This window comes from Primulina huaijiensis, chromosome 12 (genome assembly GCF_012295235.1).
Source record: "Primulina huaijiensis isolate GDHJ02 chromosome 12, ASM1229523v2, whole genome shotgun sequence".
In the NCBI taxonomy this organism is placed as follows: Eukaryota; Viridiplantae; Streptophyta; class Magnoliopsida; order Lamiales; family Gesneriaceae; genus Primulina; species Primulina huaijiensis.
This window is the reverse complement of record NC_133317.1, coordinates 8,559,595-8,578,638: the sequence shown is the minus strand read 5'-3', so window position 1 is coordinate 8,578,638 and position 19,044 is coordinate 8,559,595. Positions and strand designations below refer to the sequence as shown.

Genomic DNA, 19,044 nt, shown 5'->3' with positions numbered 1-19,044 from the left:
CCATAAATTATTTCTCAAACTTGGGTTAATGGCCCATATACAGCTGTAAACCACCAATCAATGTGCTCATCTTTTTGAATATGGACTGAAACCGAAAATTCCCCTATCAAATTATCCTCAACTGAAATGAACCTTGGATCCCACATGATCAAAATACCCCCAGACCGGCCAACTACAAGTAATGTAACCCACTCCACAAACCTTGATTTCTATATACTTGCAATAAATCTCCTGTCTACCACCTCTCTTTTAATTTCCTGCATCACAATTAAATCTGGCTTTTCTTTAACAAGGATTGCATGTATCAAAACCCTACGTCTAGCTGAGCCCCCACCCCTAATATTCCATGAAAAAACTTTCATATCTTCACATCCTCAGCCCTCGCAATGTCTCTGAGCCTACACTGTTGTCTGCCACCATCATTCCTCTCTTCCTGTAATTCCAAAAAATCCACTTTTTCCACACCCATCTTCGATAGACACTCATTCTCGATCGCCCACTCATTATTCATCATATCGAGTCCCTCGGAACTTCCTCCTGCATCACTTCTAACTTGCTGCCCTAAGGAATTGTTCCCCGAGATACCCGACTTTTCAACTAATGGTGAATTTCCCACCCCTCCTTTATTCTCTACCTCTCTCACCAACCCAACATTTGAGACTGACACAGGCATAGAATAAAAAGAATTTTGATCAAGATGAATAGAATTGGGTACAGTGCAAACCTTCCTCGGAGATAATTCAAAAAAGCCCCCTAAATCTTCGAGATCCATTGAATGCGGAGTGGACTCATCTGAAGTTTCAGAAATATGACTGTCGCATTCACTGTTGTCGCATCCTTCATCCGAGTTGTCATCCATTTGTTCTTTTAATAATTTATGTTCCCAAATCCCCTCAGCTCCCCCCATTGTTTGTACCCCATCCTCGTTGAGTGTATGGTTAGGAATTCCTTGCTGTCTGGAGTGAATTGATTGTTTTTTTGGCTTCAGAATTTTTCTTTGATAAACAAACTCAAAATTTCTTTCTTTTGGGCTATCTCCTCCTCCGTATTGTTGATAGTCCCTTTCATAAAATCACCCTCTCCTTTCGGCATTAATTTCTTAAGAATCTTGATTTGCCGCTCTCGATGCCATGGTTCAGAAGCACAACCTCTTCCATCTGAATTCTGTAATGTGCCCTCACTCTCAAGTCCTTTGGAATGACCTGTGAAATCCGAACTCAATTTGTGAGCTTTATTCTTAATTTCTCCTCCTTTGTTTGTTATCTGCTGATGTTTGAGTTTTTCCGAATCCATTATACCATCGTTACTTTTAGGTGCTACGTAGCTAGCGTTCCCATTGAATCTTGTCGTTGTACCCCATCCCACCAACACTCTGGCTCCGTTAACCACCACTTGAGCATAAGATCTTATTTCATAAGTTTCATACGCTGCTATGTTGACAGAATCCACTATAATGCGAATATCCATAGGTCTTCTTTCAGTTGAGATCTTCATATTGCTCTTGATGAACCTGCCTTCAAGTCCCACCACTTTGATTTTTGCCGCTGACAGGTCTTTGAGTTGTATAGTATCTTGACTAATGCTCAACAAGCCTCCACATTGCTCCCCTATACTTTTGAAGAGATCAGTAGTCCATAAGTCCCACGGTAATCCCAATAATCGCACCCAACTATTACAACATTCAAACACATCATCTTCACAATTGATTTGCTGCCTCCATCTCTCAAATGACAAAGTGACTTTTTTTTCCAGAAAGCATTTCTTCATTCTCAGATAAAATGAAGCATCCTCTTCGTTGTGGGGCCACCATATTGCCTTGTTGGCTTGAAATGGAAATATTTCAACCCTCCTCTGGACCGCCTTCCCAAGAGTGAGGCGCACCAAATCCCACGATGTGTTAGACACATTCTCTTGAGATGATAAGAGCTTTACTCCAATCCTTAACCAAACATGGTGGTAGTTGATCGTATGTATCAGTGTCTGTAGCCCCTTGTTTAACTGGATTCGGACACAATTTTGCAATATTTTTTGATTGTTCCATAGGTTTCCTTCCATCAGTAATGCGCATTCCATAATCCTGTCTTGTCTTCAAAAATATGGACATATTATATGCCACCCTTTTCAAGCCCCAATCAAAACGGCCACTTGGTATGATGATACGCTGCTTCTTTCCTTTCCATACAATTTTGGAGACTTCGAGATAGCTTCCTCGTCCATTCACAATTTTCTGCATAGAGATTACAGCTTCTCTTCCTCTGAATCTATTAAACTTAGGACATGATTGAGGTTTGTTGCTGTATTCCCATAATTTCTTCAATATCTAATCTAAACTTTCGAAATCCACTTCCAACTCATAGCTTGCATTTCTAGTTCTCTCCATCACACACAGAGAAAATCCCCTCCTACCACTGCTTATAAGAAACAGTTTTTGCTCTATTTTAACCTCACAAGCTTCCCTGAAGCTATTACGATTCATCCCTCTGTTCATGTGATGATTTTGCTGTGGATACTGTAATGGCTATCGGATAGGTTGGTAGATTTTTGGCAAATGAAAAGGCGGTAGAAATTCAAAAGAGTTCAGTTCGAATCGGGGAGGACCCAAGTACTCGGAGAATATAAAATGCCGATATGACTGCCATTAAGGATAAAAGCATGGAGCGACGCATTTCCGTAAAGGAATGCGAGAAAAAATGAGGAAGTGGATGCCGCCGGCGCCGGTAACTGAGGTAAGGACGATCGACAGAACTCAGGAAATGAAGTTGGTGATTGAACAGAGGAAGAAGCCGAGAGATTGAGGTTTGAACGAGGGAGAGAGCATTTTCAAAATTTTCTCACTCTAGGCCAATTTGAATATAGCTTCCAAGGATACACAAAGTTCCATATATAGGAGGAAATTCTCTCCAATGTTTGGGACCATGAAATTGATAAGCCAAGACATGAGCATGTTATTCTTGGCGTTCCAGGATTTAAATCTTCCATCCATCGTGGCCGGACGTTTGGAGGAGCCAGAGATGAGATCTTCCTTTCCCTTGCCGCATATAAACATCATGACGGGCTCGGACCATTGTAAATAATTCTGGCCATTGAGTTTGTGACACGTGATGGATTGAAGTGGAGAGAGATCGGGTATGGTTGAAAGCAACGGAGCCAATGGTGGCTTCTCGGATTCCGACGACGAGGCCATGTGGCCGTATTTAGTCATGGCGGCTAGGGTTTTTTCCTAGGCTTTGATACCATGTAGTTTGGTAAAATAAAATTCTTATTATAATTGAATGTGCATGAATCGATATATATAAAGAAAACTAGATCCTTATCTCTATCTAAATTTAAAGTTTAACTTAAATAAATATCCTAATTATCTTATCTAAAATATCCCAGATCTTCAACAACTATACATTTTTCTTTATTTCATAAACTCATATATTGATTATGTATTAAGCATATGAGGTATAAGATTAAGCAGTAAATAGATATTTAAGTTGGTGCTAGGAAATGAAATTATCGAGTAAATCCTTCTATCTTAATCGCATTGCTATCATTTGTTATTTGTTTCTAATTCAATAATTTCACTCTTTCATGCAGATTTGACACCCAATACCATAATGCAACAAACTTTTGACCAAATGTAATAATTCTCAGTAAGATCAAAAATAAAAACATTTAACACAGGTTGATGTACTGAGGAAAAATAAAGCATTTCACAGGAGTAGAAGCTTTTGAGAACTAACGCATGCTTATGAATGGCCAAGCATAGGTACAATCCCTAAAAAGAATGAAAAGTCAACTGAAACATCTGAAGAAAAACCAAGAATTACTTTTTGTTTCACCATAAATACGGATCACATGCTAGAAAAAACTGCACAAATATCAGTTACTTTGTTTGCTTGATCATGGAGAACAGGGGAAGAAAGCGATTTACCGAACATCAAGCATGTGACAAAGGAGCTTCATGGTGCAGCCATCAGGTACATCATCTTCGAGATTAACTAGCAGATTAATGAAACCCAAACTAGCATTGATAGACAACCACCCGAAATAAATTGAGATATCCTGGCCATTTGACCTAAGGTCAAGTGAAACAGTAGAGTCTGATGAAGGATGAGGCAGCTTAAACTGTTCAACTAATCCCAGAATTGTCCCACAAGTGAGAGCAGAGAAGTGGGCAGTAACAGATGGGACTCGAACACATATCTGAAAAAACCAACAAATAAAAAATAAGAGGTAAAAGAGATTTAAACATAAAAACTGCACATGCCGACATCTGTTTTTATTCTTTATTACACAGATTAGTTTCGAATAAATAGTAGTCGATTCAGGCATTGTTCAGTTTATCATTCTATACTTCGATATAGATGTTTCTATGCGTATTGATGCATTGTGCGGGAAGGTATTTTAGTGTCTCAACAGAAATGTGTTAGATTTACTAGAAGAGACAGGCAGATTGGAAGCAAACCAGTGACATCCCAATAGACATCGATAAAAAATTAGGCGAAGCAACCGAGGATGCACCCGTAGACAAAGAACAATATCAAAGACTAGTGGGGAGATTGATTTATCTATCACACTCACCCGACATCACTTATGAAGTAAGTTTCATAAGTCAATCAATGCACAATCCAAGGAAGGCTCACTTAATGGCAGTGTATAGGGTTCTGAAGTATTCAAAGGCTTGTCCAGGTAGATGCAGTGTTGTAAATGACAGTAGGTGGTGGCAGGGAGGTCAGTCAGGCCGTTGAACTTTTTTATTATTTTTTTATACATAATTATATATAATCAAGCAAAATATGCATAAATTAAATGATGTTTATGCATAAATAATCTTCATACAATATAATACAATTTATACAATGTGGAAATAAATATAAAAAGGCAACTATCTTTTTTTTTGATAAGAAACTAATATATTAATAATAAATATGAAAGGTTACAATGCAAATTGGATGAGTGATCCACATCCACGACTAGAAATTAAATCTAGGATCAAGTCAAGAACAAATAAAACACCAATCCCTAGTTCTAAAAATGCAACTATCAAGACAATTAATAAAGATTGGAAGTTCTAAATGGTTGCAGGCGGTTCGCGGCGGGGTTTGTGGCACTTGTAGGTGATTGGGTTGGCTATTTTGTTTTAAAGGTTAAGTGTATGATGTATTAATATTAAGGCTTTTTAAATTTTTTTTGACTTTTGATTGCCTCCTGCCCACCCCGGCTCATCTTCAACCGCCTACAAAACTTCCTAAGGTAAAGGTGTGTGTGCGGTCGATGGCCACCTCCCGCCTAGGCTGCCACCATTTAGAACACTGGTTGGAGGGCTGTTATTCAAAAGAGGAGAAAACATAAGCTTAGAAGCTTGCATGGACGCAGATTATGCGGGATCGATCAGTATAAGATAGGAGATCAACAACTGGTTTTTGCGTATTTTTAGGTGGGAACTTATCAAAGAGAAGCTAGAAAGTGGCCTCATTTGTACACCTTACATTTCGACCAAAGTACAACTAGCTGATGTTATGACCAAAGGACTTCTAAGTCTGCTGGAATGAACAACCTCGGGAGTGATAAAATGTATCACAAAATGATAATGAGTTGTTATCTTATCAGTTTTGTAAAAACATACTTATAGGATTAGATTACTGTGATTGAGATAGTTTGTTTCTAGATTTAAGGAGAGTCCTATAGCTTCAAGTATGCTAGCAGTAGGTTATAAATAAGAGACACTTATACCATTTTCTATAAACGATATAGAAGTAATATAACTCCATGGCTGTTGTTTTCTTTTCCAGCATGAAATACATCTTTAATTGACAAAATCAACTAAAAGAGAGTAGGCTAGACACAAGATTGATGAGGGAAGAAAGTAAATTGTCTTGATCTCATTGAATCTTCAAATCTTGTTTGCCTTACTGTTTATTTTAGTTTAGTTAACTAAACCTTCGCTCCATTTTGTAGTTAAAATAAATGTATAGAAGATATAATTTTAGTAATTAATCACTCTATTTTGTAGTTCAAATAAAGTTATAGAAGATATAATTTTAGCAATTAACTATTTAACTAAGCATCGTGGGAATGTTCAATTTTATCACTTTATTACAGTCGTGAAACATACACTTGCATTTAACGCGTGGTTGCGCAAATCCAAAGTCTCTTTTTTTTTGGCAAAGTGACGGAGGACAATATAAAGATATACACTTAACTAAAAAAGAGGGTTAAAAAAAACCTATACCTATCAATCCCATGATCCTAGTGAGATTAATAAATCCATAAACTAATATACTTCTAGAAATCTGAAAAGTAATTACTATACAGCAATATTTTCCCAAAAAGATCATTGTGTCAGTTGATTATTGATCATATCTCTTAAACGGGATCACAAAAATGGTGGTTCTTGAGGTGCACAATTTCTTAACAATAATAATATTTAGAATAGCATATTTTGTTTTGTACGCTTCATGAAAATATGCTTTAAATGAAGATACTGGAGGGTTTACACCTACCTCCAATGTTTTGAGTACTGGTTCATCGAGTAAAATACAGGATGCCAAGCTCGTAGAAGCATTAAATTTCTCAAAAAGAGGAACTGTGGCCGAAGGAGTCAATAATTTCATCTGCAGGACATCACATTTTGAATGTAACCCTTGGCAAAATAATCAATTTAGAAAAGACATCCACTAACCTGCATATCACTTATCTGGATTTCAAAGAAATCATACAAATCCTGAAGCTGAAACCCTGTTAAAATATCTTTCGTGGGACCAACGCCAGAATTCATTATTCCATTCAGAAGATGAAACTGATTTCCCTCGTCAAAACCGATAAATACTGTTTCAGCTCTGGATACAACGGAAACAGATCCAGCTTCTAACACCTGCAAAACGAGTAAAACATAAAACATTATGTTTAAGGTATATGGTATACCACAAAAGTAATAATTCAATTTGTCACCATAAATATTGTTGAAGACCACTTGTTCCAAAAGCTAGAGAACACGTAAGGCGGCATAATCAATAATTTTATATTTTAATTTGCACTACGTGTGTAAGCAGGTGATTGGGAAAAAAATGCACAGAATTTTATATCCAAAGCGTACACCTGCAAATTGATCGGGCTGTAGGAAACAAAAGCCACTCGAGACCTATATAGGGTTTTGAATGTTCTCACTGACTGCCGCCACCTCCAATTTTCAATGTGTTATATCATAACACTTAATCCAATGTCATATATATGTAGGCAAACCAATCTGTTTGAGCATTCAACCATTGTTTCGATGAGTGATTTGCAATATTCACACTACATATCGACTGAAAAGCCACTCTTGTCATCCTAATGCTTCAAATCTCAACATATGAGTGATGGATTTAGGGGCCACAGACCATATGACTTTTGCTCTAACAAATTCATCACTTAGAACCTCTGCCCTAGCCAAAAGAAAATCACAGTAGCAAATGAATCCACCATCACAGTTGCTGGCCGAGAAGATATTTACATAAATGATAATCTCACCCTTAGAATGTTCTTCATGTTCCCAGACTCCTTGCCAACTTAGTCTCTATAAAAAGATTCACCAAATATTCTAACTGTAATGTGATTTTCTACCCATCACATTGAATATTTCAGGAACCGGGCACGAAGACGAAGATTGGACGTGCTAGTGAAAGAAAAGGTCTTTACCATCTGGAAGAAAGTTGTGTGCATGCTGCCAGAGTTGCGAGTTCCTCTCCTTTATTGTTTTTTCTACCATTCTAGATAAAGATAAAGTTTGGCTTAATCACCGTCGCTTAGGCCATCCGTCAATTCATATTCTGAATTTATGTTTCCAACGTTGGTTAATGAGTTTTTGGTCAAGAATTTTCATTGCACCGAATGTGAGCTTGCTAAAGACAAGCGTTCATCTTATCGGAGACCATAGATGACGTCTGGGAGAAGATCAAATTCAGAGTTGCGAATTGGACGACTAAGCTGACAGAGCTTGATCATTTATCTATTTCAGACTTAGTTAGGGAAATTTTGGGTGAAGATAAAGAACATTAAAAGTTTTGACGATAGTGTGGTAGTGTTTTCTCGATTGTAACAGCACTCGTTTTGCGGATTACTCATCCGCTACTATCGTAAAATTTTTATTTTTATAATAAAGTTTAGTTTCCTATAAAAAAAAAACAAATGTTTTCATCTTCCCACAAAAAATAGTCTCCACGGATGTCACATTTGATGAATCAACATCCTACTTTTAACTTTCCAAATACCTATCTTCATAGGGAAATTTTAAGTGAAGATAAAGAACATTAAAAGTTTTCCTTTGAATTTCCTAGTCTATCTAACTCTATCACTATGTCATCAACATCCATTGATAATCCAAATCCTGATGAAATGATTAAGGAACTCAAGACACTACGCAGCCACTACAAGTTTATTCAAGGAGGCCAAGACTTGAAACTTTACCCAAGAATGTTCGATCTTCTGCTATTCAAGCTACGTTTCAATCACCTAAAATTCACCACAAGATAGTTGAACAAGAACCAACCATTAATCCTACTAAGGAAGCAACCGTAATATCACCAATCCCCGTGGAACCAACCCATACTTACAGTTCCAAATTATTTGACTTACCAATAGTACTTATGAAGAAAGTTAGAGCCTGTACCAAACATCCATTGCATTATTTCCTATCCTACCAAAATTTATCACAAAGCCATAGAGCCTTTCTTACCAATCTTCACTCCATCCCCCAGGTTTTAAATCCAAGATGGGATGGCTTGCAAGTTGAACTAGGCCCTATATGGACTTAAAAAGTTTCCAAGGGTCTGGTTTGGAAGGTTTACAAACATAATGATTGCACCGTTATAAGCAAAGTCAAGGGGATCATACATTGTTTGTGCAGCATTCAAAGATAAGGGGAGTGACTTCATTATTTTTTTAATTAATGAATAACACCCATTAAAATAAGGTAAAAAGAATTTTGTACAAGTACATTGAGCATCCCATGAGATAACAAATAACGAACCAATAGAACCAACGATACAATCACCAACTACATGGGGAATACCCATGTTCTACAAACAAGCAAAGATGATCATATCCACACAACATAATAATAACAATAGAATCAAGAGCCTATATCCAGATGACTTTGCGAACATCGAAGAGTAAGGATCTTGATTTTCCCAATGATATCCTTGGGCCATGGCATTTCTTCCTCAAAAATAGCTTGATTGCTTGCATTCCAAATGTTGTAGACACATGTTGCCACTGCAATACATCTCAACTTGAATAATGCAGAATTACCTATACAGACACCTCGAAAAGCTTTCAGAACTGATGTTGCAGATCCCATGATTTTACGCATGTCTAGCCATTCTTTGATGCCATTCCAAATCTCAACACATCGCAAACAAAGAAAAGATGACCACCTGATTCCTCACAGTTATTACAAAGTACACACATCTTGTTCTTAATATATTGTTGTTCATCTTTAGTTAGGAATTCACCATGTGCAAACAACCATATGTCAAATCGATGCTTTGGGAGAAGATCAAATTCAGAATTACTAGTTGGACGAGAAAGTTGGCAGAGTTTAATCATCTATCTATCTCAAATCTAGTGAGGGATTGAAAATTTCTATGTTATTGACGAGAGTGCAATCATTTATCTATCTCAAATCTAGTGTGGGATTGAAAATTTCTATGTTATTGACGAGCGTGCAATAGTTTTTTTCTTTCTTGTGGTTTTTGCGGATACCTTATCTGCCTCCCTGTTTTCTAGTTTTCTATTTTAATAAAATTTTGTTTAAAAAAACGATGCTTGGGGGGCATGCAATGTTTCCAAATGATAGGTTTCCATGGCCATGGCCTTTTTTTTAACAAAGAAATCATAAGCTCGAGCAAGACCACCATGACAGCCGAAGTAACTCTCCAGCAACATCTCTAAACTCTCAGCCAAGGGTTGTCTAAGTAGAATAACATCTCGAATTCTCAAAATTTGTTTAAACAAAAGAGATTCATCTTTGTTCCATTTCCTTCCCAAACAATACCACACAGTACATGGATCTCATTCACCCAATTTCACCCACTGGCTATCCTTCTTCATATGAATTTTCCGTAACATTTCGCAATCAAAGCATTGTTCCAAACCAATGAATTTTTAAGCCTCATGCTTCCATCTTCCTTTGGTCTACAAAACATGTTCCACAAGATAAGAATGTGCTTGAAGGGCTACACAAACTTCCTACAAATCCTGTAAATGTCATCCACGATATTAGAATTTAGAAGAGAGTGGTGGAATAGATAACCAGAGGCATTCCACCCCTTGAAGTACCGACCGAATCAACTTGATCTTCCAGGCATATAATAGTGACTGTCTCGGCCAAGAGCTAATTTTAGCCCCAATCGCATCCACAAGTAGGCTATAATATGAGGTGTGAAGCTTCCTAGATGCAAGAGGAATACAGAGGAATCGAAACGGAAGGTGGCCAGCATTAAAACCTGCCATATCCAAAATGGACTCCCTCGCACAATCATTCATGTCAGTCATACATATGTTCGACTTCATCAAATTCACTCTCAAGCTCGCCGTATTACCAAAACGAGTCAAGCAATCCATCATCATAGAAACACTGCTAATATCCCCTTTTGGGAATAGAAGTAAATCCGCATATGCAAAGAGTGTAAGCTTATCCACAAATAACCTTCCGTGTTGTAAAATACCGTACAATAATATATGGGATGGAAGTCACTAACCGAATTTGTTTGTGGTGATTTCGGGACAAGAACAATAACCGCATGATTCCATTGCTTCAGTAACCTCCCACTATGAAAGAATTCAGCTAATGAGCATAAACATCCAAACCAACAATGTTCCAAGATGATTTAAAGAAATGAGAACCAAAACCATCTGAGCCAGATGCCTTGTCATTGTTAATATCGAACAAGGCATCCCTCATTTCATCAACATTAGTACAGTCAACCCCTCCATATACGCACTCGAAACACGAAGGCCATGACAGAGAGCATCCTAGTTCAGAGTCACCCTATTCTCCTTAGTACCCAACAAATGTTTATAGAACCTCACAAATTCTATAACAACAACATCAGAATTTGTAGTAGTATTCACATCGGAAGCAATGAGGGACACAATGGCATTACGCTTGTTATTCTGTTTGATCAAGTCATGAAATAATTTGGTAAATCTATCATCTTATTTAATGTAAGCACATTTCGCTTGTATACGTGGATGATATCATTGTAAACGAGAATGATGCTGAAGAAATTCAAAGATTCAGACAGTGCCTAGCATAGCTGTCGATAACGAGTGTAGCGCTTGCTATTGCGCGTAGCGAGGCGAAGAGAAGTCATGCAGCTACAGGGCCGCTAAGCGCATTACACTTCGAGGTAGCGAGCGCTATCGTCGCTATCAACGCGATAGCGTTTGAGGCGATAGCGTCGTTATAAAAAAGAAAAGATGTAGGACATTTTTTAAAAATAATGCAGAATTTTTTGGGCCCATTTTGCACAATTTTTAGGCCCAATAATATATGAAATCATCGCTTCTTATCCTCTTCTAATTCAATCTTCTCCATTTCTCCCAATCAATCCTTACGTAAACCTATCATTCTCCACTGCTTCTCCTCTTTTGTTGCACGTGGCTCGCCGGACATCGGGCTGTCGGCCGCTGGACTTACTTCATGTCGTCGCGGGTAAATAAGAACATCTACACCTACAGGAAGCTCGAAGGCGGCTACATCTAAGTCTAGAGAGAAAAGGCCAATAGGAACGTCTACTACACTTAATCTTGTAGATGAAGAGGATGAATTCGACTTTGATGAAGAAAGTGAAGAAGAGAATGATGCCGAACACAATGCAATTTCAATGAAAACGAAATGGGATGTGCGTTTTAGAAAAGCTTTAAATGAGGTCGAACTAGGTGAGTTTACTAATCTTTTAGGGGTCTTAGTTGCAACTAGGTTCGAGTTGGGCACGGAGGATTTCGAGTTTGGTTGGGCGATTCTTCCGGTTTGTTTTCTGTTCGATCTTTTTTACGATTCCTTCTTTTCGATTTCTAGCTTCCCATTATTCTCCTATTACTATAATATCTGGAACGTACATGTCCCACAAAAAGTTCAAGTTTTCTAGTGGATTGTGGCTTTGGGGAAACTTTCCACTTGTGACTCGGTGCAAAGAAGGTGGTCTGTCTGTGTCTTATGCCCACAATGGTGTAGCTTATGTCGGAAGCAAGAGGAGAACAAGGATCATCTATTGGTGTATTGTTCTTTTTCGAGTGGTATATGGATAAAAGTGTTGCAAGAGTTGGGCTTTGAATGGACTTTTCCGAGTAAGGAACAAGACATGTTCATTATGGAGCCGGGCCTCCCACCGGGAGAAGATTTACGAGCTTCTGGTATCTGGTAAGCCATTGCATTTCTTGGTCAATATGGCTGGAGAGGAACAACAGAATATTTGCACATTTGTCAGAGTCCATGGATGACGTCTGGGAGAAGATCAAATTCAGAGTTGCGAATTGGACAACTAAGCTGACAGAGTTTAATCACTTATCTATTTCAGACTTAGTTAGGGATTGGAAATTTATATGGTCATGACGATAGTGTGGTAGTCTTTTTCGATTTCAACTATAACTCGTTCTGCGGATTACTCATCCGCTCTATTTTAACACTTTTATTATTATAATAAAGTTTAGTTTCATATCCAAAAAAAAATTCAAATGAAAAAGATGGTCTCAATCTTGATGAAGAAGATGAATTTTAGATTATGTTTTTCTAGTTTTAGAATTGAGGTTTCATATGCTTTGAACTCGTATATTTATTATTTAAGCATGAACAATTGAATTAAGTTAGCATATGCTTTATATTATATATTTATATACTTATGGCGCTTAACTTTCAAATAGATTTCGCTACGCTATTCGCTATGCGCTATAGCCACGGGTAACCTTTGCGCTACGGGGCGCTACGAGCAATTGACAACTATGGTGCCTAGAAAGGAATTCGACATCAACGAACTTGGTAGACTAAAGTATTTTCTGGGGAATTCAGGTGGCTCATTCGAACCACGGAATTTTTATATCACAACAGATATATGATGTGGATTTATTGACCGAAACAAGGATGTTGGGATGTAAGCTAGCTGAGACGCCAGTCGAGGCAAGGACTATGTAATGCATCAGAAGGCGCAAAAGTGGATAGGAATTAGTACCAAAAACTTGTAGGAAGGTTGATTTATTTAACTCGCACAAGACCCGACATTAGTTGTGTTGTAAATCTATCCAGCTAGTTCATGCATAATCCATAGGAAATGCATCTCAAATTTGTTCTCATAATTCTAAGATATTTAAAGGAACAGGTAGGAAAGGACTTGAAATGGGAAAACATGACATTGGAAGCCTACACTGATGTGGACTATGCGAGTTCTCTAGTTGATAGAAAATCAACCTCGGGCTACTACACATTTTTGGGTGTAGTAGCAAGGTCATGTGTGGAGTCTGAATTTAGATCAATGGTGCTCGGAATATGAGAGTTTATGTGGTTAAAAATAATCTTGGATGATTTACGGTTCAAGTGGATAAGTCCTATGAGATTATAGAAGAAAATTTTCCAGCAAGAGGCTCCTCGACTCATAACTACCAATTTTAAGGTGGTATGTGGTTGAATAATCACTTATTTTCGACACGAAAATTGGAAGAATAATTTTATCAATTTTTCAAAATATTTTTAAAATAGTATTTGGATATCAATTTTGAAACTTGAAGGATTTTATATTACAGTGAGGTTGAGTAATACTTGTATGGGAAGATAAAATGTTTGGAAGAGTTTACTTGAACTTCACGAAAATGTGTTCACTGAAACTTTGGAAAACCAAAAAAATAAATAAATGAAAAGATCAATTTTCAAAAATCTTTGTCCAAACATGTCGTTAAACAAGCTCTTGTTCTTCATTTCTTTAATATTGTTTTTTTTCTATTTCTTGTTTATCAAAAGGCTACGATTTTTTCATGAAGTTCACATTTTTGTTTGAAAGCTCAAACTCTGAACGGCAAAGGTACAAGTAGAAAATGGAGCTGGGATAAAATGGAAACATCACTCTTGTTCTCCTTCGAATAAGGAGAGCATCACATGGGACTATGGGAGGGGAGCGAGGTGTTGTGAATAGCTAGAAATTGCAACTGTGATACGAAAAATATGCAGCACGGAAAAGGAAAAAATTTAACATGTTCACCTGATTGCAGAACCAATGACAAACATCAAGCAAAGTATACACACACAAAGAAAAAGGGAAAGGAAAAAGTAAAAAGTAAAATTTGCAATATGTGAGCGGTTGCATGAAAAGTACGTACTATCTTATTATGTTCTTCGATATGTGCATTTTCCCATGGCATAACGATGACAGGATTGAAAATTTTGGCATCCCACACTGTCTTCTTGCGGCTAGATAAGATGTAGCTGCCAAAAAAAAGTAGATATACTTTACTATACAGCCCAAATATGGGAATAAAAAACAGTGGTAAATAAGGGGCAGTATAGGTACAAATATTAAGAACGACAAGAAGACCCGCTAAACATCCTGACACATAGAACATACTCAATTTTTGACAGAAGCCGCGTTTTAAGGTCGCCAATGCCATTAAGAGACAGCAGGATCTGCAATAACCAATAATCAAATCATCACTCAAATAATCAAAGCATCATCACGACAAAAAAACAGTGCGAATTATAAATTTATTGGTACACAAACACAGAAAAGTAGACTCCTTGAGACACTCCATGAGCTACTCTCTCATTTTCTTCTCCCAGAATTCTGTAATACTTCTAGTTTGACTCCTAGTCCTAGGTGTGCTAGTTTTACTCCCAATTCAGGTCCTCCAACCAAAATAGTTAAAACTAAAAACTCCTAGAAATAACTCATCCTTAAACTACCTTACTTCTAATTCAGGTCCTCTGACTCCTACAAATAATTTGGCTTCAAATGAAATCACTCACTGTGCAATCCCTTCACCTCTATTCTCACTAAATGCATACAACTAATTTGTTTTTGATAGGAAACTAATTTCATTAGAATAAATAAATAAAGATTACATATTATGTGCGGATGAGAATTCCGCAGTACAGTAACAAGACTACTAACATAAGGAAGTCCTCAAAGAGAACAACATACAATACTTATGCCCATACAAAATTCCAATTCCTCACTAAATCTGAAACACTTAAATGATTGAATTGATCCAAGTTGATCGTCCACGATGCGACCCTAAATTTTATTTTCTCTCATACTTGATCGATAGACTCGGACACATCCTGAAAAATTCTGCTATTTCTTTCCAACCAAATGGACCAAAATATGCAATGAATTATCATGGCCCAGAAGATTTTGAATTTGTTCACGAAGGGACACCCTGAGTTGACAAGAAATAAGTCTTTAGCTTGCCTTGGGAAAGCCCATTGAATTCCCAGTTCTTCTAACACTTTGAACCAAATTCCTCTCGCAAAGGAACAATGCAAAAGTAAATGATCTTGATCCTCTTCATGATTTTGGCATAAACACCACCACTGGGTCTCAAAACACACTCCCTCCACCTTCTCTTGACCGAATCACATGTAGGCAACTTTCCCAAGGCCACGATCCACGAGAAAATCCTAATCTTTTGTGGGACATCAACTTTCCAAATGTTATTAAAAAAACTGAAAGAAGGGAAATTTGAAGAATGGAAGAAGGAATCGTAGAAAGATCTAACAGTGAACGAACCTGAAGCATCCCCCAACCACACTCTACAATCCTCGAAACCCGGCTGCAATCTGACATTCTCTAGAACTCGCAACAAATTAATGAACTCAAGTAACTCTCTCTCAGTAAGATCTCTCCTGAATCTCACATCCCAGATTAAAGAAAAACTGCTCCCACTATTGACGACTTCTACGAAATGACGTATAGGTTTATTGGTAGAAATGGAAATGCAAAACAAAGATGGAAAACGGACTTTAAACGAAGACTCTCCCTCCCAAACATCCTCCCAAAAGCGAATGATATTACCTTGTTTTGGCACTCCCCTGACCAGTTGATGAAAATCCTGATAAGACCGAGATATACACTTCCAAGGACTTCTGAATGTCGCCTTCTCCGCCAAGCCCAAGTCCCACCCGTTATCCTGAGGCCCATAGATGCTCTTAATAATTTTTTTCCACAACGACTCCCTTTCCACTGAACATCCCCACCACCATTTACCAAGAAGAGCCTTATTCCTGAGTATAACATTTCCCAATCCCAAGCCACCTTTATCCTTTGGTTTGCATACCTGCTTCCATCTTACCACATGGCAATGATTCTCCCCATCACCACCATCCCACAAAAAATCCCTCATCATTTTTTCCATCTTATTTGCCACCCTAATTGGCACCTTGAACAGTGACATGAAATAAGATAGCATGGCACAAATCACGGCCTTTATCAACGTAAATCCCCCCCCCCCCTTGACAGGAAAGACTTTTTCCAAGTTGCTAATTTCTTATTCATTTTTGAAAGAACGGGTTCCCAAAAATCTATCTTTGTGGGATTACCTCCCAACGGTAACCCAAGATACTTAATAGGCCACCTTTCTTTTTTGCACCCAAAAGTTGTTGCCATAGCCTCTACTTCCTCCTCCAAACAATTCAATCCCAACACCACACTTTTGCTCAAATTAATTTTCAACCCAGAATTTGTTCCAAACACTTTCAATAAATCAACTATCGCCAACACATCGTTTCTCGATTTTGCGAAGAACAAAGTGTCATCCGCAAACTGTAAATGCGTTATTTCTATTTTATCTTTCCCTACTTCGAGTCCCTTGACTGCATCTACTGCCCTTGCCTTATCCACCATCCTCCCCAACACATCGACAACTAAATTGAATAGAAATGGTGCTAATAGATCTCCTTGTCGTAATCCTCTCTCTCCTTTTATTTTCCCACATGACCTACCATTAATAAATATTGAAAAAGAGACATTAGAAACACATCCTCTTATCCACTTCTTCCATCTATCACCGAATCCTTTTTTATGCATCACGAAATCCAAAAATCGAGAATCGACATTGTCATACGCCTTTTCCAAGTCAATTTTGAGTACCCATTCCTTCTTTCTTTTCCGGCGATATTCTTGCACAATTTCATTCGCAATGAGTCAACAATCCAGTATATGTCTTCCTTTAATAAAAGCACATTAATTCTCCGCTACGGTATCACACATGACTTTCTTCATTCGGCTAATCAAGACCTTAGCCAATATCTTATATAAACTCGTTATCAAGCTTATTGGTCTGAAATCGTTGATCCGTCGAGCATCTTTTTTCTTCGGAATAAGACATATGTAAGTTTCATTTGGGATTCCATTGACAATCTCATCTTCAAAAAATTCAGCAAACACCTTAAGCAAGTCCGCCTTGATCGTATCCCAATTTTTCTGAAAGAAAGCCATGGTGAAACCATCCGGTCCCGGAGCTTTGTTACCATCGCAATCAAAAACCGCTTTTTTAATCTCATCCTCCTCGAAAGGTTTTTCCAACTCGTCTGCATCTATCCTCTGTATAGGACTCCAATCCATCCCGTGGAGTCCCCTCCCTACCTCTTCAAAGTTCCCCCCATCTTTATCCGATTTCTTGAACAATTCCCCGTAAATTTTAAAATCTCTTGTTCAATCTGATTTTTCTCCACGACCACTCTTCCATCGTCCGATACCACTTTGTCTATCAATGCTTTGTTCCTCCTGCTATTCAACAAAGAGTGAAAAAACTTTGAATTTTGGTCCCCTTCTTTGAGCCATTTAATTTTTGCTTTCTAGCTTTTTATTTTGAATTTTTTAAACGACAAATCAGCCATTTCACATCTTAGTTCCTTCCTTTCTTCGTATAGCGTTTCCGACCACATTCCATCTGCCTCCATCCCATCCAGCTGAATAATCCTGTTGCTCAACTCTGAAAATCTCATTCCCACGTCTCCAAACACCTCTTTGTTCCACTTGCAAACCTCTGATTTGATCACTCTTGATTTTTGCATAAATTTGTATCCTTCCCATCCTTGGTTTCCCCCCTTGGACCACCAGCTGCTCACCAACTTTTTGAAATTTCTATGTGACAACCATGCATTCTCAAATCTGAAAGGAGGCGGCCCCCATCGCGTCTTTGTGGTGTCAACCACAATGGGGCAATGGTCCGACGTGATTCTTGGTAGCACCGTTTGTCTGTAATCGGGGAATAAATTTGACCATCCCCCGGAGAAAAAGAATCTGTCCAATCGGCAACAAATAGGTACCGATCTGAAATTAGACCAAGTGAACTTAGCATTCAGCAGAGGAGGATATATGAGTTCCAACTCTTCTATCAAAACATCGAAACATGCCATGCTTGTAGTCAAAGACTGACTATTTAATTTTTCTCCCGAATTCCTTACAACATTGAAATCTCCTCCTAGACACCAGCTTTCCCCGCAAATCGATTTCAGTCCCGCTATCTCATCCCAAAAGTATTCTCTTACTCTCGGCTTCACCGGTCCATAAATGGCTGAAAACCACCAAGTTAAATCATCATTCCCACTAATTTCGATTGACACCGAGAATTCCCCAATTAAGTAATTGATAATTGTCACCTCTCTTGGATCCCACATCACAACAATGCCCCCAGACCTTCCAACAGATGGTAAACAAATCCAATCAACAAATCTTGACTTCCACACACTGCCCACAAATTTTCTGTCCACCTTCTCAAGTTTGGTTTCCAAAAGAACCACGATGTCTGGTTTTTCTTTACAAATAATTGTCCTAACCAACTGTCTTCTTCTTACAGCCCCTCCACCTCTTCTATTCCAAGAAAAAATTTTCATATGTACACGTTGGAACCCTTCGATTTAGAGCCTCTTTCATAGTTTATCCCACTGTGTAACCTATACATTTCCTTCTTTAAACAGCCATTCATCGGCTCAGCCCCTTTTCCGCACTTGCCATCTCTGACAACCACCTCTTCTTCCACCTCTTCTTCTATAACAATCTTTTCTTTCCCCACATTCTCTGAAAGTATATC

The 19,044-nt window shown here is 38.1% G+C and overlaps 2 protein-coding genes across 7 annotated transcripts in view; one reads left to right on the top strand and one right to left on the bottom strand.

Annotated features, from left to right (window-relative positions):
• Window positions 1-19,044, bottom strand: part of LOC140989807 (intermembrane lipid transfer protein VPS13) — an 87,540-nt gene that overhangs the window by 25,383 nt on the left and 43,113 nt on the right. For all 4 annotated transcript variants that reach the window (XM_073459226.1, XM_073459227.1, XM_073459228.1 and 1 more), the window contains 5 exons: window positions 14,580-14,638; window positions 14,335-14,440; window positions 6,671-6,862; window positions 6,492-6,602; window positions 3,920-4,191 (listed from right to left, as the gene is read on the bottom strand). In XM_073459226.1, coding sequence (XP_073315327.1) covers window positions 3,920-4,191; window positions 6,492-6,602; window positions 6,671-6,862; window positions 14,335-14,440; window positions 14,580-14,638 — 740 coding nt within the window. The remainder of the gene's footprint in view (window positions 1-3,919; window positions 4,192-6,491; window positions 6,603-6,670; window positions 6,863-14,334; window positions 14,441-14,579; window positions 14,639-19,044) is intronic.
• The window catches only part of LOC140989808 (zinc finger CCCH domain-containing protein 17-like), an 80,389-nt gene that overhangs the window by 29,463 nt on the left and 31,882 nt on the right, over window positions 1-19,044 (top strand). The window lies entirely within an intron of this gene.